Source organism: Mugil cephalus, chromosome 4 (assembly GCF_022458985.1).
Source record: "Mugil cephalus isolate CIBA_MC_2020 chromosome 4, CIBA_Mcephalus_1.1, whole genome shotgun sequence".
In the NCBI taxonomy this organism is placed as follows: domain Eukaryota; kingdom Metazoa; phylum Chordata; class Actinopteri; order Mugiliformes; family Mugilidae; genus Mugil; species Mugil cephalus.
In genome coordinates, this window is record NC_061773.1 from 5658911 (window position 1) to 5681498 (window position 22588).

The 22588-nt window shown below is 40.5% G+C and overlaps 1 protein-coding gene across 1 annotated transcript; it reads left to right on the forward strand.

Moving 5' to 3' along the window:
• The first annotated feature begins 3330 nt into the window (after window positions 1-3330).
• LOC125006935 (golgin subfamily A member 6-like protein 6) lies at window positions 3331-17324 on the forward strand. The gene is made up of 3 exons (XM_047583470.1): window positions 3331-4509; window positions 13401-13404; window positions 16902-17324. The coding sequence occupies exons 1-3, from the start codon at window positions 3527-3529 to the stop codon at window positions 17163-17165; spliced, it is 1251 nt and encodes a 416-aa protein (XP_047439426.1). The 5' UTR covers window positions 3331-3526; the 3' UTR covers window positions 17166-17324.
• Window positions 17325-22588: the final 5264 nt, after the last annotated feature.

Sequence of the window (22588 nt, forward strand, 5' to 3'; positions counted from 1 at the left end):
AAAGGGTTTTCTAATTTACTGAGAAACAATGCACCGATCAGCAATGCATGCCCAAAACACGTCGTTCATTCGTCCCCTCCATAAACCAACCCAGCTGTGGACACACACACACACACACACACACACACACACACACACACACACACACACACACACACACACACACAAACACACAAACACAAAATGACGACGATAAAATATAAGTGATCCCGCGTCGTGTCGGGGAGACTAGTGCTTTCTTCGTCAAATCCTTTTATCATATATTAAGCTGTAAACCTTCAGTGCTTATTTGCAAACTGCTAACGTCACTCATGTAATGCTACTACTGAGACAAAACCTGCGATGATATAGCAAAGTTATTTTACACCGGAGATTTTGGCCAGGGACACTTTTGAAAGGGACAATGAAGTGTGGCCTAAAATTGTTGTCCTAATGATGTTTTCATGTTTACAGTTACTTATTTCATGAACTAACTTACCGTGACTTGTGGAAGAGGGGGAAAAGTCCTCTGGTTGTTCGACTGACTGGTCAGATGACTGGGAGGTTTCGTGGTGTAGAGTGGGGGAGACATCCCATCGGGTCCCGATATATCTGTGACTGATAATCGATCACAGGGAACTTTTTGGATCCCGTCAGCAGGCTGAGGTAGAGGCTCAGGACCGACTTGGTCATGGAGTCAATGCTGCAGCGATCAGAGGATCAGAGGTTTCTCATGTTGATGAGGAACATTTCCAGGACGGTGTCTGGCTCCAGCAGATCAGCTACAAGGAGACAAAGACAGACATGTTAATTATGACATCAGATCAATTAAACCCTGAGTTCAAAGGTCAAGGCGGCTGTGCAGTCTTCACTGTAATCACCATTCTTCACAAACTTCATTTACGATCATTTAAGTGACTGAAACATGTGAAATGGTCATTTGAAGTATTCTTTAAGAGTGTCAGAGTTCACTTTTGTTTTTTAACTGAGCATGTTGTAGACAAGCTCACTGTAAAAATATCTAGTGCATTAGTTCTGAGATTAATGTCTAATATATGTCTTTCTGCTACACCACTCTCACTGAAACCCTGTTCCCCTAACTTAATGTTTAAAGATATAATCTTTTCTTTCTTTCTTAATGTGTGTGTGTACCACACAAATGTAATCCATCGTTGTTACGAAACTTAAACTGCATTAATTAGCTGTTTGTATGTTATACCAGATGTCAGATATTATTATTATATTATTATACTACTACGATACTATTATCACCACAAAATACTAAATTAGCAATATTATTTTCTTCTCCTTGTCTTCTCCTTCGTGCATTGCTTTTCTCTTTGTATCTCTCCTCGTTTACATACAGGTTATCTTTGTGATTTTACCATAGCGTTCATTCAGAACATGCCAGATCTTAGGTGAGGAGTAATTTCTCGCGTCCTATGGATGGCCATTTCTCAGACTTTGGTGAATTTCGAGTGAAGATATCTACGCTTCAGATGCAGTTTCTTTGAATTACAGACTTCTCTCGGGATTCTCCGAGTTTGTTCAGCAACAAAGTTGAAAACGTTCGAGCAAAGAAGATCAAGCAAAGAGTCAATATAGAACCATAACCATGACAATCACCATCCAGCGATTCTTTCAATTTCACATAAAAATGTTTTAATTTAAACCGTGCAGTGATTAAATCAGAAAGGTTTATTATTTTTGCTTGATATATCTGAATATGTAAGTGTTAAATAATTAGTCACTAATCAATTTGTTTATAAAATAAGAATTTACTTTGGTTTTATTTTCATTTTATTTAAATATATTTGTTATTTAAATCACATTGTTTCTTACAGATTTAAAATAGAAGTAGTTATGAATTTTCCATTATTATTATTATATTTTTTCTAGATTTAAATACTTGTGAACTAGTGAAAATGATTGAGGCAATAATTCATTGGTCAGTATAAATAAATAAATAAAATCAAGAACCACTATAACAGTGGAGACTCTTCATTGTTTTTTTTCATGGACAATGCAGTAAATTGTTAAAATAAAAAAAAAAATAAAAAAAATAAGACTGACATTTTCTTAACCTAAAAACACCACTTGTCAGCATCTTAGCATCTAAACCTTTGTCAATATCTTCATTTATTTATTTTTACAAAGGTTTTTGTCAGGATTTTTAGACTTAGACTTAAACTTGGACAGACTTTAATGATGCACGAGGGAAATTACTTTGTCACCGTAGCTCAGGCATGTCAAACATACGGCCCGCGAGCCGGACCCGGCCCGTTGGGTCATTTAATCCGGCCCGGCATAAATTTCTGAGTATGTCAAAAAAAGAAGCGAGTCTCTAGCTAATTTCTATTAAAAGTTGTGATTTTTTAAAATAAATACAAACCAAATGCTCCCTCCGGCCGCTAGAGGGCAGTAAATGTGTAAAAGCGCTCACGTCAAGCATGCGGCACTGACACGAGTTAGTCACAGGAAATAAACATTCGCAACGTGATGTGTTTTATAAGAGAGGTTGTGCAGTAGCAGAGTATATAGTAAAGTACAGTTACAAAAATGTAATAGTTTTCAAAAAAACATGTCTGATTTGAAACTGTTCAGTTGTCACAACAGGTGCAGCACGTAAATGTAGACAGTATTAATGTTTCCAAGTGAAACTGGTAAATGTCAACTTCCAGCAGGGTCACAGTTAGGGCACTGTGGTCATTGCCTCACCTTGGATTTGAAAGGTGAGGTAGAAATAAAGATCATTATTACAAATATGAAGTTGTCGAGTACAGAGGGACAAACACAGCTGGTGTCTCATATTCAGCCTAGGAAGCAAAGATAAGGCCAATCCTGATGTGTCCTGAATCAGACATGCAAACCAATAGAACACAAGGCAGAGGGCCGTCCTGACAGCCCTTGAATCCAATATAAAGAGGTTTGTCTGATTTGTCCGGTGGAGTAATGACACTAAGGTGTCGTTTTGTGTGTTATTTCGTTTACAAATAAAAGATTTGTAACACTTCAAAAATTAATAAAAGAAAAATCTAATACATACATTTTTTTACATATTTTTTTTATTTTTATTTTACCTTACTAAAAAGCAATAATAAGATAGATTTAACTTGTAGGTTACAGCATTTTGTCACTTTAAAACAGACTACTTCAGTTGTAGAAAGTTCAAGTAAATGTTGTGTTTCTGTTTAGAACAACCGTGTCGGCCATGTTTAAGAGCACTGCCCATGGAACCCCGTTGCTAGGCAACATGTTCAAGAGCAAACAAGTGAATGTAGCCTGAGATCAAAGGCAAAATAAGTGTGGTCACATGATCACTTAAGGGTGACATCAAAGGCAAATTGACGACATCACATGACGATCTCACACTGCAGATTTCTTTATACTAGACTGCCCGCACAGTTACTTAACATTGTTCACATTATCGACTAACGGTTAGTGAGACATAAAACTACCTGTGAGAGACCTTGACTCTACATCAGACATCTACAGACTTCAAAAAAAGCGTACGGCTAATTCTACGTTGTATTTGTTACCCGCATCAATGGCCCAAAGATACAACCCAATCAACAGACAGGAGTCTTCAATGACTCCTGAAAATAACACCCCCCCCAGATTCTTTGCCTTCACTGGGGACGAAACTGACCTGGACTTGTGCATTCAAGTGCGCGATCTGCTGCACCACGTAAATTCATTGCGCAAGCAGAACGGCCGGCTTGTCAGCGAAAAGTACAAGCTCCAAAACAACTACAGCTTCATCAAGCATGAGAATGAAAGACTGAAGGAGCTGCTGGAGAAGCAGACAAACACCACAGCACACGAGCCGATGGTCAAGACACCTCCACGGAGTCACAACACCATGCTGGACAAGCTCCAGATGGAGGTTACTGAGCTGAAGAAGGAGCTCAGCCAGAGAGACTCACAAATCCTTCAGCTCCAGAAGGAGAAGGAGAGTTTGTCTCAGAGGACAGAGCTGCTGGCTGAGAAAGAAAAGTTAGAGGAAGAGAAGAAGTCTCTGGAGGAGGAGAAGGAAAAAGTGAGGAAGGAAAAGAGAGACCTCTCTAACGAGGAAGCAGACAGGCGTGCCCTAGAACTTGAAGAAAAGAATAAAGAAATAGAGGAGAAAAATAAAGAGCTGGACGAGACTAAGAAAGAAATGTTCAAAAATAGACGTGAGATGTGGGAGAAGACCGGTGAGATGGAGCAAAGAATGAAAGAACTGGAGAACAAGAACAAACATCTGGACGAGGCTAAGAAAGAAATGGGGAGGAAAATGAAAGATCTGAAAAACCAGAGTGAAGACGTTGAGCGAGAAAACTTACAACTGAAGGAAAACGTTAAACATCTGGAAGAGACCGTGAAACAAATGGAAAACAGAAGCGAAAAACTGACAGAGAAGAATGAGGAGTTGGAGCGGGAGAAGAATGACCTGGAGACCAACAATAAAGCAATGGCTGAGAGAAGTGAAGAACTAAACGGCAAGCTGAAAGAGCTGGAGGAGAAAAATAGAGAACTGGAAGAGAAAATGAAAGAACTGGACTCCTCCAGGAACAATGTGCAGGAGACAGGTGAGACACTGGGAGAGAGAAACAGTGATTTGGAAGAGAAGAAAAAAGACCTGGTGGAGAAAGATCTTGAAGTAAAGGAAGACACTGAGCCCCCAAAGTCAAAAAAGAAAGAAAAGAAGGGTTTCTGGAGCTGGCTGCGAAGAAAGTGCAGATCCAGCAACACGAGAGTGGACGAGGAGGCTCCTAGTTGTTCAGCTGCTCCCTCCACCTCCGCCCTCCCTCCACCCTCCATGTAACCTCCTCCTTTCATCCTTCCTCCATCTCAACCATCCTCACTTCTCTATCCTCTCCACAGTAGATCTCCATTGCCCTCCCTGCCCCACCATGACTGTCTCCCCTCCCTCTAACACACCCTCACTCCTCTTCTCTTCACCCTCCTTCCATTACTCTACTCCCCTATAGAAGTCCTCATTCCCATCTCTGTTTCCTCCTCTTATGTCCCCCCCATCTCTATTTCCTCCTCTTATGTCCCCCCCATCTCTATTTCCTCCTCTTATGTCCCCCCCCTCCATTCCCATCTCTGTTTCCCCCTCTTTTATCCCCCTTCTTCACCCCAAAAGAGGAGACCCTAAAGGCATTAAATAAATGCAAATGGACTTGTAGAATTTCTTAAAGACATTTTGCCTCTTATCCGAGTAGCTTCTTCAGTTCTGATAGACTAGTGGGAAATTGAGGTTTAAATAGGAAAACTATCTAAACCTCAATTTCCCAGTAGTTTATCAGAACTAAAGAAGCTACTGGGATAAGTGGCGAAACATCTTCAAGAAATTCTACAAGTCCATTTGCCTTTATTCTACGTGTTTTGGGTCTCCTCTTACTCCCTTCCCCTTCTTCCCCTTCTTCCCCTTCTCCCCCCCCCTTTCCTTGTGGGTTTGCCCCGGGTTACCCCGGTTAGTCCCACACTGGGTCTCCTCTTACTCCCTTCCCCTTCTTCCCCTCTTAGTCCCTTCCCCTTCTTACCCCTTCTTCCCCTTCTTCCCCTCTTAGTCCCTTCCCCTTCTTACCCCTTCTCCCCCCCCCCTTTCCTTGTGGGTTTTCCCCGGGTTACTCCGGTTTGTCCCACACTGGGTCCCCTTCTTCCCCTCTTAGTCCCTTCCCCTTCTTACCCCTTCTTCCCCTTCTCTCTCTCTCCCCCCCCCCTTCCTTGTGGGTTTTCCCCGGGTTACCCCGGTTTGTCCCACAATTACCTTTAACAAAAAAAAAAAAAAAAAAAATGTGTTTCTGCTTTTCATTTATTTTTAGTCTGTCATGTTATTTACAATTTTGTCATGTTATACAAACAATCCTTTTCAATGTGTGAATGTGTGTGTTTCACTATCTATTAAGAGCAAAATACAACTGCAACACATTACAGCAGTTCTCACAACAACAACTTCATGTTAATACATTTTAATTGTCCAATTAGTCAGTGGGGTAAGAGTTTCATGTTGTTTCTTATAAGGCTGTCACTTCTGTCTATTCAGTATGACATCTGAGGGCTCCAGTGCAGTGGCTGGAAAACTACCAAGCAAACTGACTAAGAGGGTTCACGTTTCCGTGCAGGATTATCTCATCTATTTTTGAGCTTTTCTTGAAAGAATGGTACAGATGAGACAAAAAAAAAAAAAAAAATCCAAGGGAACAAGAATTTTACAATGCGCACATTGTAAAAAAATGTCTGTGAACATCAAAAAACAGTACACGGAAAAACACATGACAAAGAAGCTGTTGGAATAATTATGATTTGTCCCCAAAAATAATATCAATATTAATAGAAATGAATGAGTCATTGAATCCATCATATACAGGTTTGTCCAGTGAAGTAATACAATTTGGTATTTCCCTCAAAATATTAATATACAACCAGAAGTGACGTACATTATTTCATTAGATAAATCAAATCAAATAATAAATAATGATATTACTTTGCCCTTTTTAACACATCCAAATACAATTCAGAAGAAGTATTTCCTATCCACTGAACCATGATATGCCATATCTCTGCATGGATTGACTTTCTTGCTTTTCATTAAATACAACAACTTCCCCACAACTTCTTCTGGTTGGTAAATCTACTTGGTGTGATGATAATTCTCTTTGATATTCAGTTATTTTTCTATTATTCTGAAATGATTTGACAGTTGTCTTTTGAGCAGAAGAGAACAGAGAATAAGAGACTACCTGCACTGTGAAGTATGTGTTGAAGTATTTCTTAATTTCATCAAAATGTCTGTGAAACATCATACTCTACGACCCTTCTCATTAAAAATGATAAATCTATTTATTTATTTTTTTATGAAAAACTCTTGAGAGTTGTCAATATGTTGTCTCTGGGTGACAACACAATTATATTCTGTTATTTTCTGTTAATTCTCATACATGACCATTTTTCTTACCTCAAGGATGTGAAGCATAGCCTCACTTGCATGTCCTAACTTATGGCGGAACCACAGGTGAAGGAAACATGTCTGGTAAAGCCTTTATCAAGGCGATTGAGTCCTTTACTGTTCGAAAGAAAAAACAACCTCATTTGCTTTGCTGCAACCAGATATTAAACAAACAATAATACTTATATGGGCTTGTCCATTGTTTTGTTCTGTAATCACCTTCAGTGGAGGCCTGTGACCTTTTTGAAAACTCCAACACCTTCAACCATGTTGTATGGTTGTATGTCTGTGGCCAACATCTCCATCACCAATTTGTTCTTTGTTCTTGGATCTGCAAGGGTCCATTTTGTTCATTTGTCAAACATCTGTGGTAGACCCTGCTGCATTGTATTACTGGCAAGCTTTTTTGGTGCAGCTGGTTCAGTCACTCGCGTAGCCTCATCACGGAGAGCTTTGTGTTTTGTTTCCATGTGATACCACATATTGGTGGTATTAGCCAGGTTTGTCAGACCCCTGGCTTATCACTGCTTTTGAAAAATAGTTCCAGACTTTGCTACTTTTTTTTAGCCATCTGTGTAAAAAAAGGAAAGAAAAAAATTACATTATTTAACATTGGCATTTTTATATTTGTAAATAGAGAACCATTCATTGTTCGTAATTCATATTTGCATGTAAAACTGACGGCACCGTGATCTCAGCTGACTACAGCTGCTGCTGTTGTTTTTAACAAAGTCTAAAACAGCGCTTGATTGCTGAAAGGCAAAGCCCGTGTGGCGCTGGCAGCCCCACAAATAACAGACACAGACACTGACAACACGAACACCGAATTTAGAGAAGTGACGCCGCACACTCATAGCCTTGATGTTAAATATGCCTGACGTTACTTAATTTATTGTGTTATCGAACAGACATAGCCAAGGTTTGCAGCTGGAGGTCTTCATCGGGGCAAAAGGACGTATCAAAGTGACGGAGTTTAAATAGATGCGGGTGGCGAGTTGATGCAGTGGTTGTACACACCCGTGCTGGTTTATGTGACTCAAGGGGACACACGGAGTGGAGCGTGGATGTGAGCCAATCTCCTTCAACCATGCACGGAAAAGGGGAATGACAGGAAAGGGTTTTCTAATTTACTGAGAAACAATGCACCGATCAGCAATGCATGCCCAAAACACGTCGTTCATTCGTCCCCTCCATAAACCAACCCAGCTGTGGACACACACACACACACACACACACACACACACACACACACACAAACACACAAACACACAAACACAAAATGACGACGATAAAATATAAGTGATCCCGCGTCGTGTCGGGGAGACTAGTGCTTTCTTCATCAAATCCTTTTATCATATATTAAGCTGTAAACCTTCAGTGCTTATTTGCAAACTGCTAACGTCACTCATGTAATGCTACTACTGAGACAAAACCTGCGATGATATAGCAAAGTTATTTTACACCGGAGATTTTGGCCAGGGACACTTTTGAAAGGGACAATGAAGTGTGGCCTAAAATTGTTGTCCTAATGATGTTTTCATGTTTACAGTTACTTATTTCATGAACTAACTTACCGTGACTTGTGGAAGAGGGGGAAAAGTCCTCTGGTTGTTCGACTGACTGGTCAGATGACTGGGAGGTTTCGTGGTGTAGAGTGGGGGAGACATCCCATCGGGTCCCGATATATCTGTGACCGATAATCGATCACAGGGAACTTTTTGGATCCCGTCAGCAGGCTGAGGTAGAGGCTCAGGGCCGACTTGGTAATGGAGTCAATGCTGCAGCGATCAGAGGATCAGAGGTTTCTCATGTTGATGAGGAACATTTCCAGGACGGTGTCTGGCTCCAGCAGATCAGCTACAAGGAGACAAAGACAGACATGTTAATTATGACATCAGATCAATTAAACCCTGAGTTCAAAGGTCAAGGCGGCTGTGCAGTCTTCACTGTAATCACCATTCTTCACAAACTTCATTTACGATCATTTAAGTCATTTGAAGTATTCTTTAAGAGTGTCAGAGTTCACTTTTGTTCTTTAACTGAGCATGTTGTAGACAAGCTCACTGTAAAAATATCTAGTGCATTAGTTCTGAGATTAATGTCTAATATATGTCTTTCTGCTACACCACTCTCACTGAAACCCTGTTCCCCTAACTTAATGTTTAAAGATATAATCTTTTCTTTCTTTCTTAATGTGTGTGTGTACCACACAAATGTAATCCATCGTTGTTACGACACTTAAACTGTATTAATTAGCTGTTTGTATGTTATACCAGATGTCAGATATTATTATTATATTATTATACTACTACGATACTATTATCACCACAAAATACTAAATTAGCAATATTATTTTCTTCTCCTTGTCTTCTCCTTCGTGCATTCCTTTTCTCTTTGTATCTCTCCTCGTTTACATACAGGTTATCTTTGTGATTTTACCATAGCGTTCATTCAGAACATGCCAGATCTTAGGTGAGGAGTAGTTTCTCGCGTCCTATGGATGGCCATTTCTCAGACTTTGGTGAATTTCGAGTGAAGATATCTACGCTTCAGATGCAGTTTCTTTGAATTACAGACTTCTCTCGGGATTCTCCGAGTTTGTTCAGCAACAAAGTTGAAAACGTTCGAGCAAAGAAGATCAAGCAAAGAGTCAATATAGAACCATAACCATGACAATCACCATCCAGCGATTCTTTCAATTTCACATAAAAATGTTTTAATTTAAACCGTGCGGTGATTAAATCAGAAAGGTTTATTATTTTTGCTTGATATATCTGAATATGTAAGTGTTAAATAATTAGTCACTAATCAATTTGTTTATAAAATAAGAATTTACTTTGGTTTTATTTTCATTTTATTTAAATTTATTTGTTATTTAAATCACATTGTTTCTTACAGATTTAAAATAGAAGTAGTTATGAATTTTCCATTATTATTATTATATTTTTTCTAGATTTAAATACTTGTGAACTAGTGAAAATGATTGAGGCAATAATTCATTGGTCAGTATAAATACATAAATAAAATCAAGAACCACTATAACAGTGGAGACTCTTCATTGTTTTTTTTCATGGACAATGCAGTAAATTGTTAAATAAAAAAAAAAATAAAAAAAATAAGACTGACATTTTCTTAACCTAAAAACACCACTTGTCAGCATCTTAGCATCTAAACCTTTGTCAATATCTTCATTTATTTATTTTTACAAAGGTTTTTGTCAGGATTTTTAGACTTAGACTTAAACTTGGACAGACTTTAATGATGCACGAGGGAAATTACTTTGTCACCGTAGCTCAGGCCGGACCCGGCCCGTTGGGTCATTTAATCCGGCCCGGCATAAATTTCTGAGTATGTCAAAAAAAGAAGCGAGTCTCTAGCTAATTTCTATTAAAAGTTGTGATTTTTTAAAATAAATACAAACCAAATGCTCCCTCCGGCCGCTAGAGGGCAGTAAATGTGTAAAAGCGCTCACGTCAAGCATGCGGCACTGACACGAGTTAGTCACAGGAAATAAACATTCGCAACGTGATGTGTTTTATAAGAGAGGTTGTGCAGTAGCAGAGTATATAGTAAAGTACAGTTACAAAAATTTAATAGTTTTCAATAAAACATGTCTGATTTGAAACTGTTCAGTTGTCACAACAGGTGCAGCACGTAAATGTAGACAGTATTAATGTTTCCAAGTGAAACTGGAAAATGTCAACTTCCAGCAGGGTCACAGTTAGGGCACTGTGGTCATTGCCTCACCTTGGATTTGAAAGGTGAGGTAGAAATAAAGATCATTATTACAAATATGAAGTTGTCGAGTACAGAGGGACAAACACAGCTGGTGTCTCATATTCAGCCTAGGAAGCAAAGATAAGGCCAATCCTGATGTGTCCTGAATCAGACATGCAAACCAATAGAACACAAGGCAGAGGGCCGTCCTGACAGCCCTTGAATCCAATATAAAGAGGTTTGTCTGATTTGTCCGGTGGAGTAATGACTCAGACTAAATCAAAAATGGCTGTCAAAATTAACACCGTTTCTAATCAATGTAATGACACTAAGGTGTCGTTTTGTGTGTTATTTCGTTTACAAATAAAAGATTTGTAACACTTCAAAATTAATAAAAGAAAAATCTAATACATACATTTTTTTACATATTTTTTTTATTTTTATTTTACCTTACTAAAAAGCAATAATAAGATAGATTTAACTTGTAGGTTACAGCATTTTGTCACTTTAAAAACAGACTACTTCAGTTGTAGAAAGTTCAAGTAAATGTTGTGTTTCTGTTTAGAACAACCGTGTCGGCCATGTTTAAGAGCACTGCCCATGGAACCCCCGTTGCTAGGCAACATGTTCAAGAGCAAACAAGTGAATGTAGCCTGAGATCAAAGGCAAAATAAGTGTGGTCACATGATCACTTAAGGGTGACATCAAAGGCAAATTGACGACATCACATGACGATCTCACACTGCAGATTTCTTTATACTAGACTGCCCGCACAGTTACTTAACATTGTTCACATTATCGACTAACGGTTAGTGAGACATAAAACTACCTGTGAGAGACCTTGACTCTACATCAGACATCTACAGACTTCAAAAAAAGCGTACGGCTAATTCTACGTTGTATTTGTTACCCGCATCAATGGCCCAAAGATACAACCCAATCAACAGACAGGAGTCTTCAATGACTCCTGAAAATAACACCCCCCCCAGATTCTTTGCCTTCACTGGGGACGAAACTGACCTGGACTTGTGCATTCAAGTGCGCGATCTGCTGCACCACGTAAATTCATTGCGCAAGCAGAACGGCCGGCTTGTCAGCGAAAAGTACAAGCTCCAAAACAACTACAGCTTCATCAAGCATGAGAATGAAAGACTGAAGGAGCTGCTGGAGAAGCAGACAAACACCACAGCACACGAGCCGATGGTCAAGACACCTCCACGGAGTCACAACACCATGCTGGACAAGCTCCAGGTGGAGGTTACTGAGCTGAAGAAGGAGCTCAGCCAGAGAGACTCACAAATCCTTCAGCTCCAGAAGGAGAAGGAGAGTTTGTCTCAGAGGACAGAGCTGCTGGCTGAGAAAGAAAAGTTAGAGGAAGAGAAGAAGTCTCTGGAGGAGGAGAAGGAAAAAGTGAGGAAGGAAAAGAGAGACCTCTCTAACGAGGAAGCAGACAGGCGTGCCCTAGAACTTGAAGAAAAGAATAAAGAAATAGAGGAGAAAAATAAAGAGCTGGACGAGACTAAGAAAGAAATGTTCAAAAATAGACGTGAGATGTGGGAGAAGACCGGTGAGATGGAGCAAAGGATGAAAGAACTGGAGAACAAGAACAAACATCTGGACGAGGCTAAGAAAGAAATGGGGAGGAAAATGAAAGATCTGAAAAACCAGAGTGAAGACGTTGAGCGAGAAAACTTACAACTGAAGGAAAACGTTAAACATCTGGAAGAGACCGTGAAACAAATGGAAAACAGAAGCGAAAAACTGACAGAGAAGAATGAGGAGTTGGAGCGGGAGAAGAACGACCTGGAGACCAACAATAAAGCAATGGCTGAGAGAAGTGAAGAACTAAACGGCAAGCTGAAAGAGCTGGAGGAGAAAAATAGAGAACTGGAAGAGAAAATGAAAGAACTGGACTCCTCCAGGAACAACGTGCAGGAGACAGGTGAGACACTGGGAGAGAGAAACAGTGATTTGGAAGAGAAGAAAAAAGACCTGGTGGAGAAAGATCTTGAAGTAAAGGAAGACACTGAGCCCCCAAAGTCAAAAAAGAAAGAAAAGAAGGGTTTCTGGAGCTGGCTGCGAAGAAAGTGCAGATCCAGCAACACGAGAGTGGACGAGGAGGCTCCTAGTTGTTCAGCTGCTCCCTCCACCTCCGCCCTCCCTCCACCCTCCATGTAACCTCCTCCTTTCATCCTTCCTCCATCTCAACCATCCTCACTTCTCTATCCTCTCCACAGTAGATCTCCATTGCCCTCCCTGCCCCACCATGACTGTCTCCCCTCCCTCTAACACACCCTCACTCCTCTTCTCTTCACCCTCCTTCCATTACTCTACTCCCCTATAGAAGTCCTCATTCCCATCTCTGTTTCCTCCTCTTATGTCCCCCCCATCTCTATTTCCTCCTCTTATGTCCCCCCCATCTCTATTTCCTCCTCTTATGTCCCCCCCATCTCTATTTCCTCCTCTTATGTCCCCCCCCCCCATTCCCATCTCTGTTTCCCCCTCTTTTATCCCCCTTCTTCACCCCAAAAGAGGAGACCCTAAAGGCATTAAATAAAGGCAAATGGACTTGTAGAATTTCTTAAAGACATTTTGCCTCTTATCCGAGTAGCTTCTTCAGTTCTGATAGACTAGTGGGAAATTGAGGTTTAAATAGGAAAACTATCTAAACCTCAATTTCCCAGTAGTTTATCAGAACTAAAGAAGCTACTGGGATAAGTGGCGAAACATCTTCAAGAAATTCTACAAGTCCATTTGCCTTTATTCTACGTCTTTTGGGTCTCCTCTTACTCCCTTCCCCTTCTTCCCCTTCTTCCCCTTCTTCACCCCCTTTTCCTTGTGGGTTTGCCCCGGGTTACCCCGGTTAGTCCCACACTGGGTCTCCTCTTACTCCCTTCCCCTTCTTCCCCTCTTAGTCCCTTCCCCTTCTTACCCCTTCTTCCCCCCCCCCTTTCCTTGTGGGTTTTCCCCGGGTTACTCCGGTTTGTCCCACACTGGGTCCCCTTCTTCCCCTCTTAGTCCCTTCCCCTTCTTACCCCTTCTTCCCCTTCTTACCCCTTCTTCCCCTCCCTCCCCCCCCCCCCCCCCCCCCCTTCCTTGTGGGTTTTCCCCGGGTTACCCCGGTTTGTCCCACAATTACCTTTAAAAAAAAAAAAAAAAAAAAAAAAAAAAAAATGTGTTTCTGCTTTTCATTTATTTTTAGTCTGTCATGTTATTTACAATTTTGTCATGTTATACAAACAATCCTTTTCAATGTGTGAATGTGTGTGTTTCACTATCTATTAAGAGCAAAATACAACTGCAACACATTACAGGAGTTCTCACAACAACAACTTCATGTTAATACATTTTAATTGTCCAATTAGTCAGTGGGGTAAGAGTTTCATGTTGTTTCTTATAAGGCTGTCACTTCTGTCTATTCAGTATGACATCTGAGGGCTCCAGTGCAGTGGCTGGAAAACTACCAAGCAAACTGACTAAGAGGGTTCACGTTTCTGTGCAGGATTATCTCATCTATTTTTGAGCTTTTCTTGAAAGAATGGTACAGATGAGATGAATTTTACAATGCACACATTGTAAAAAAATGTCTGTGAACATCAAAAAACAGTACACGGAAAAACACATGACAAAGAAGCTGTTGGAATAATTATGATTTGTCCCCAAAAATAATATCAATATTAATAGAAATGAATGAGTCATTGAATCCATCATATACAGGTTTGTCCAGTGAAGTAATACAATTTGACAATATCTCAAAATAGCATCTTCAGCATCTTAGCATCTAAACCTTTGTCAATATCTTTATTTATTTATTTTTACAAAGGTTTTTGTCAGGATTTTTAGACTTAGACTTAAACTTGGACAGACTTTAATGATGCACGAGGGAAATTACTTTGTCACCGTAGCTCAGGCATGTCAAACATACGGCCCGCGGGCCGGACCCGGCCCGTTGGGTCATTTAATCCGGCCCGGCATAAATTTCTGAGTATGTCAAAAAAAGAAGCGAGTCTCTAGCTAATTTCTATTAAAAGTTGTGATTTTTTAAAATAAATACAAACCAAATGCTCCCTCCGGCCGCTAGAGGGCAGTAAATGTGTAAAAGCGCTCACGTCAAGCATGCGGCACTGACACGAGTTAGTCACAGGAAATAAACATTCGCAACATGATGTGTTTTATAAGAGAGGTTGTGCAGTAGCAGAGTATATAGTAAAGTACAGTTACAAAAATTTAATAGTTTTCAAAAAAACATGTCTGATTTGAAACTGTTCAGTTGTCACAACAGGTACAGCACGTAAATGTAGACAGTATTAATGTTTCCAAGTGAAACTGGAAAATGTCAACTTCCAGCAGGGTCACAGTTAGGGCACTGTGGTCATTGCCTCACCTTGGATTTGAAAGGTGAGGTAGAAATAAAGATCATTATTACAAATATGAAGTTGTCGAGTACAGAGGGACAAACACAGCTGGTGTCTCATATTCAGCCTAGGAAGCAAAGATAAGGCCAATCCTGATGTGTCCTGAATCAGACATGCAAACCAATAGAACACAAGGCAGAGGGCCGTCCTGACAGCCCTTGAATCCAATATAAAGAGGTTTGTCTGATTTGTCCGGTGGAGTAATGACTCAGACTAAATCAAAAATGGCTGTCAAAATTAACACCGTTTCTAATCAATGTAATGACACTAAGGTGTCGTTTTGTGTGTTATTTCGTTTACAAATAAAAGATTTGTAACACTTCAAAAATTAATAAAAGAAAAATCTAATACATACATTTTTTTACATATTTTTTTTATTTTTATTTTACCTTACTAAAAAGCAATAATAAGATAGATTTAACTTGTAGGTTACAGCATTTTGTCACTTTAAAACAGACTACTTCAGTTGTAGAAAGTTCAAGTAAATGTTGTGTTTCTGTTTAGAACAACCGTGTCGGCCATGTTTAAGAGCACTGCCCATGGAACCCCCGTTGCTAGGCAACATGTTCAAGAGCAAACAAGTGAATGTAGCCTGAGATCAAAGGCAAAATAAGTGTGGTCACATGATCACTTAAGGGTGACATCAAAGGCAAATTGACGACATCACATGACGATCTCACACTGCAGATTTCTTTATACTAGACTGCCCGCACAGTTACTTAACATTGTTCACATTATCGACTAACGGTTAGTGAGACATAAAACTACCTGTGAGAGACCTTGACTCTACATCAGACATCTACAGACTTCAAAAAAAGCGTACGGCTAATTCTACGTTGTATTTGTTACCCGCATCAATGGCCCAAAGATACAACCCAATCAACAGACAGGAGTCTTCAATGACTCCTGAAAATAACACCCCCCCCAGATTCTTTGCCTTCACTGGGGACGAAACTGACCTGGACTTGTGCATTCAAGTGCGCGATCTGCTGCACCACGTAAATTCATTGCGCAAGCAGAACGGCCGGCTTGTCAGCGAAAAGTACAAGCTCCAAAACAACTACAGCTTCATCAAGCATGAGAATGAAAGACTGAAGGAGCTGCTGGAGAAGCAGACAAACACCACAGCACACGAGCCGATGGTCAAGACACCTCCACGGAGTCACAACACCATGCTGGACAAGCTCCAGGTGGAGGTTACTGAGCTGAAGAAGGAGCTCAGCCAGAGAGACTCACAAATCCTTCAGCTCCAGAAGGAGAAGGAGAGTTTGTCTCAGAGGACAGAGCTGCTGGCTGAGAAAGAAAAGTTAGAGGAAGAGAAGAAGTCTCTGGAGGAGGAGAAGGAAAAAGTGAGGAAGGAAAAGAGAGACCCTCTTAACGAGGAAGCAGACAGGCGTGCCCTAGAACTTGAAGAAAAGAATAAAGAAATAGAGGAGAAAAATAAAGAGCTGGACGAGACTAAGAAAGAAATGTTCAAAAATAGACGTGAGATGTGGGAGAAGACCGGTGAGATGGAGCAAAGGATGAAAGAACTGGAGAACAAGAACAAACATCTGGACGAGGCTAAGAAAGAAATGGGGAGGAAAATGAAAGATCTGAAAAACCAGAGTGAAGACGTTGAGCGAGAAAACTTACAACTGAAGGAAAACGTTAAACATCTGGAAGAGACCGTGAAACAAATGGAAAACAGAAGCGAAAAACTGACAGAGAAGAATGAGGAGTTGGAGCGGGAGAAGAACGACCTGGAGACCAACAATAAAGCAATGGCTGAGAGAAGTGAAGAACTAAACGGCAAGCTGAAAGAGCTGGAGGAGAAAAATAGAGAACTGGAAGAGAAAATGAAAGAACTGGACTCCTCCAGGAACAACGTGCAGGAGACAGGTGAGACACTGGGAGAGAGAAACAGTGATTTGGAAGAGAAGAAAAAAGACCTGGTGGAGAAAGATCTTGAAGTAAAGGAAGACACTGAGCCCCCAAAGTCAAAAAAGAAAGAAAAGAAGGGTTTCTGGAGCTGGCTGCGAAGAAAGTGCAGATCCAGCAACACGAGAGTGGACGAGGAGGCTCCTAGTTGTTCAGCTGCTCCCTCCACCTCCGCCCTCCCTCCACCCTCCATGTAACCTCCTCCTTTCATCCTTCCTCCATCTCAACCATCCTCACTTCTCTATCCTCTCCACAGTAGATCTCCATTGCCCTCCCTGCCCCACCATGACTGTCTCCCCTCCCTCTAACACACCCTCACTCCTCTTCTCTTCACCCTCCTTCCATTACTCTACTCCCCTATAGAAGTCCTCATTCCCATCTCTGTTTCCTCCTCTTATGTCCCCCCCATCTCTATTTCCTCCTCTTATGTCCCCCCCATCTCTATTTCCTCCTCTTATGTCCCCCCTCTATTCCTCTCTATGCCCCCCCCCCCATTCCCATCTCTGTTTCCCCCTCTTTTATCCCCCTTCTTCACCCCAAAAGAGGAGACCCTAAAGGCATTAAATAAAGGCAAATGGACTTGTAGAATTTCTTAAAGACATTTTGCCTCTTATCCGAGTAGCTTCTTCAGTTCTGATAGACTAGTGGGAAATTGAGGTTTAAATAGGAAAACTATCTAAACCTCAATTTCCCAGTAGTTTATCAGAACTAAAGAAGCTACTGGGATAAGTGGCGAAACATCTTCAAGAAATTCTACAAGTCCATTTGCCTTTATTCTACGTCTTTTGGGTCTCCTCTTACTCCCTTCCCCTTCTTCCCCTTCTTCCCCTTCTCCCCCCCCCCTTTCCTTGTGGGTTTGCCCCGGGTTACCCCGGTTAATGTCCCTACATCTCTTTCTACCCTCTTAGTCCTTCCCTTCCCCTTCCTTCCCCTCTTACCTTCCCTTCTCCCCTTCTTCTTACCCCCTTCTTCCCCTCCCCCCCCCTTTCCTTGTGGGTTTTCCCCGGGTTACTCCGGTTTGTCCCACACTGGGTCCCCTTCTTACCCTCTTAGTCCCTTCCCCTTCTTACCCCTTCTTCCCCTTCTTCCCCTTCTCCCCCCCCCCCCCCTTCCTTGTGGGTTTTCCCCGGGTTACCCCGGTTTGTCCCACAATTACCTTTAAAAAAAAAAAAAAAAAAAAAATGTGTTTCTGCTTTTCATTTATTTTTAGTCTGTCATGTTATTTACAATTTTGTCATGTTATACAAACAATCCTTTTCAATGTGTGAATGTGTGTGTTTCACTATCTATTAAGAGCAAAATACAACTGCAACACATTACAGAGTTCTCACAACAACAACTTCATGTTAATACATTTTAATTGTCCAATTAGTCAGTGGGGTAAGAGTTTCATGTTGTTTCTTATAAGGCTGTCACTTCTGTCTATTCAGTATGACATCTGAGGGCTCCAGTGCAGTGGCTGGAAAACTACCAAGCACACTGACTAAGAGGGTTCACGTTTCCGTGCAGGATTATCTCATCTATTTTTGAGCTTTTCTTGAAAGAATGGTACAGATGAGATGAATTTTACAATGCACACATTGTAAAAAAATGTCTGTGAACATCAAAAAACAGTACACGGAAAAACACATGACAAAGAAGCTGTTGGAATAATTATGATTTGTCCCCAAAAATAATATCAATATTAATAGAAATGAATGAGTCATTGAATCCATCATATACAGGTTTGTCCAGTGAAGTAATACAATTTGACAATATCTCAAAATAGCATCTTCAGCATCTTAGCATCTAAACCTTTGTCAATATCTTTATTTATTTATTTTTACAAAGGTTTTTGTCAGGATTTTTAGACTTAGACTTAAACTTGGACAGACTTTAATGATGCACGAGGGAAATTACTTTGTCACCGTAGCTCAGGCATGTCAAACATACGGCCCGCGGGCCGGACCCGGTCATTTAATCCGGCCCGGCATAAATTTCTGAGTATGTCAGAAAAAGAAGCGAGTCTCTAGCTAATTTCTATTAAAAGTTGTGATTTTTTAAAATAAATACAAACCAAATGCTCCCTCCGGCCGCTAGAGGGCAGTAAATGTGTAAAAGCGCTCACGTCAGCATGCGGCACTGACACGAGTTAGTCACAGGAAATAAACATTCGCAACGTGATGTGTCCAAGTAAAAATAAACCGGCAATCTTGCTTCACCATTCACCACTACTAAACAAGTTATCGGTCAACACACCCTTCCCAAAATGGCACTGTCAAAAAAAAGAAGAGTGGACACGGAGTGCAGAGTTTTCCAGGAGAAATGGACCGGGAAGTATTTATTCACAGAAGTGAATGCAAAACCAGTGTGCTTGGTATGTAATCAGCAAGTTGCAGTGTTCAAAGAGTTTAATATTCGGCGCCACTCATCATAAAGACAAGTATGTCATATTAAAGACAATTAATATTGTGCAGTATATTCTCAGCCTCAGTAGGCCCAGCCTAGTAGTTTGATCTGATGTAGTCTAATCCTATTGCCCATGCACTGCTATAACTTTTTTATTTTATTTATTTTATTTCATTTTGTATTTCTTTTTTTATTTATTTCAAAGCAGTATGACAATTAAGGCGAAAATATTTTTTTTTTATAGCTCCCACTTGAGTTTGTTTAGTGTGGTGAGTTGGTTCAGGTGTAAAACTGCATTCACTCAACTGTTAAAATAAACCAGTTGTGAACACATTCACGGCCAAACATGAAAAATATTTTTTTTCCCATTGTTTTTGAATAAATGTGTTGTGCTCAGAAAAGATCCCTTGTCATCCGTGATTATAATATGTAGGGTAGGCTACAAATGTAGGCTGAATGATAAAGCATAGTACTGAAAAACAAAGCTAAATATTTGGAGTTGACATTCTTTTACTGATCCGGCCCACCTGAGAACAGAAAGTCTGAATCCAGCCCCAGAGCCAAACTGAGTTTGACATGCCTGCCGTAGCTTCTTGCACATAAAACACTCAAAAAAAAAACACAAGACAGGAAAAAAGATTAGACAAAAGTAAAATTAAAACAAACTGATCAAAAACATGTACAGAATTAGCATGAACATTAGCAAAACAGTGTCAAGGTGACATTATTTGTACTATTTATTCTGCTTAAAGCACTTTCTTCTTAGATATTGATTAGCATCTAATCTAAGAATTTAATGTGCTGATCAGTTATTTCAGCTTTCTCTTCTCTTGTTGTTTGGCCAGGGACAGATAGTTGAGGCCTGTTCCAAGGCCAAGTGGAGGTGGAGAAACGTTAATGTGACATAGGGGAATTTATTAATTGTTATTGTTAGTACCGTGTTGTTTAACGATATGTTTTTCAGTGATTTTACTGTTGTTAAGTGAAATAGCAGCTGCCAGGATGCTATGTTCCATGGAAACAATTGCAAGGCGGAGGAGAACTTGCATTCTGCATGTCAATATTCCCATGGAGCAGGTCTGTCAGGATTGGAGGAGGTCATAAAGGTGAGGACCCAAGTGCAGGACTGACGATGAGGCCAGGTTTCAATCAAAAATGTATTTAATGGAAACAGAAATCCAACAGAAGGCGAGGCAGACAGGCAGGTACATCCAAAGACTAAAAATAAAGTCCAGAAACATGATACTGAAACAGGAGAAACACGTCAGCAGGTAATATAAGGTAGGTAACACAACAACACGACAGAGAACAAAGGAAAAGGCAGGGATATATATACACAAGAGGGCTCAGGGCTGATAAGACACAGGTGAGAGCATGAGGGCAATTACAGCAGGTGAGACAAATTAACAATCAAGGGAAAACACAAGGAAGCACAAGACAGGAAATCCAGAACTTAACAAACTAAAACAGGAAATCCAAAACAGCATATGAACAGCCATCAAGACAGAAACACAAGGACGCGCGAGAAACAGGAAACTAAGAAACTTGACAGAATAAAACAGGAAACACAAGACAGAACCATGACAAGGTCACCTCAAAGGCTGGTACTACTTATCTCATGGTTGCCACAGAGGCAGGCAGGAAGTGTGATCACCTTGTGCATGTAATGACCCTGGGGTCAACCCTCCGCCAGGCACTAGAAAGTAGTTATGGTGACATGGCAGCGTCAGAGTAGCAACATGACAGGGACAACAGCAGCCCAGTCTGTCAGTCCTTCGTATCCTGAGCCCATGAGTGGCTGCGATCAAATGTGTGGATGTAAGTTTGAAGGGTGTCTTCTCCCAACTGTTGTTTTGAGATCTCTCCTCAGGTGTTCTATGGGACTTGGATATAGACTTGATGGTCACTTTAGGACTTTGATTTTATCAGTGTTTAGATTTCATGATGCCATGTACACAGACAAGATCTCTAGTGCTTAAAGTAGTAACCTCAAATTAGCCTACGTTTAGTTCACCCCACCTGTGAACCTGTGAATATTTGTACTGACTGTGTACTTTCTTGAAAAAGTTCAAGGATGCCAGTTTTTTCATCCATGACTTGATAATTTACAACTACTTTTTTGAACTAAACAACACTTTCTCTTATTTTCACCTTCACCTCTTCTGAGAGAGATCCTGGTTAACCAACAAATTACAATAGACCAACAAAAGAATATAATTCGGATGATACCGGATATGAAAAGAGCCACCAGTGGAGTTGCAGGGATTCCCACCACTCATGTGGCCTACTTCCTCTTGGACTATGGGCCAGGGCCCTGTACACCCTGGAGAGAGATTTAGAAAGTCAACCAGACCTCTGTCATGAACTGGTGAGCTGCGTTTGATTTTTATTTGTTTATTTATTTTTTCCAATTGACAGTAATGCCGAATGGGTGATGAAAAATGGGACTCACTTATTTTGAATTCTTAATTATTTATTTTTTTGCTTCATAGGTCATCACACTTGGCTTGGCAGGGGGGACAACCAACAGTCAAGGACACTGTGTGGCGCATTCTAAAACAAGACATAAAAAATGAGCTCGCCAAGAAAATCTCCTGGCGTGGCCTGAATGGGAAGGTCGCGTTTGGCAAATTGCTATTTAGAGCAGTTGTGACAGGTATGGATTATCCTGCACCCATGTTGACTCAGATTTTATTTATTTATTTATTAAGTAGAATTAAATCTTCCACATGCTCATGGCCTCTGTATAGTGATCATGATGTAAATAGGACAAGCTGTTTGCCATGCTACTTGACCCAGATTAAGTTTTTCTGATGATTTTTTTTCTTTTATTTGTTGTTATGCCCAAATTTGGGCAAAAATTATTTGCTACCTGGGAAACTCCATTTTGTTGCTCTGTACCTATACACGAGTTTAAGAATAAAGTTGTATCTAATCTACTGAGTAAAGTGTAAACTAAGTAAAATAATTGAAATCACATCAAATTAGGACAAATTGAATAACAGATGAATTAAAACCTGTCTGGCGTGTGGTGTCCATCATTTCTGCGTTCATGGCCTACATCACTGTGACCTCATGGCGTTAGCTGGAGGCAGAACAGAGGGAAGCCTGACAGTAAGTAGAGGCGAACACTGTCACTTTCAACCATGGAAATGTGGTCTTGCTGTATTTTTGGCTACTAAAACCGAAAAATCAAAAACACTAACTTGAAGTTTTATCACACACCAGCTAC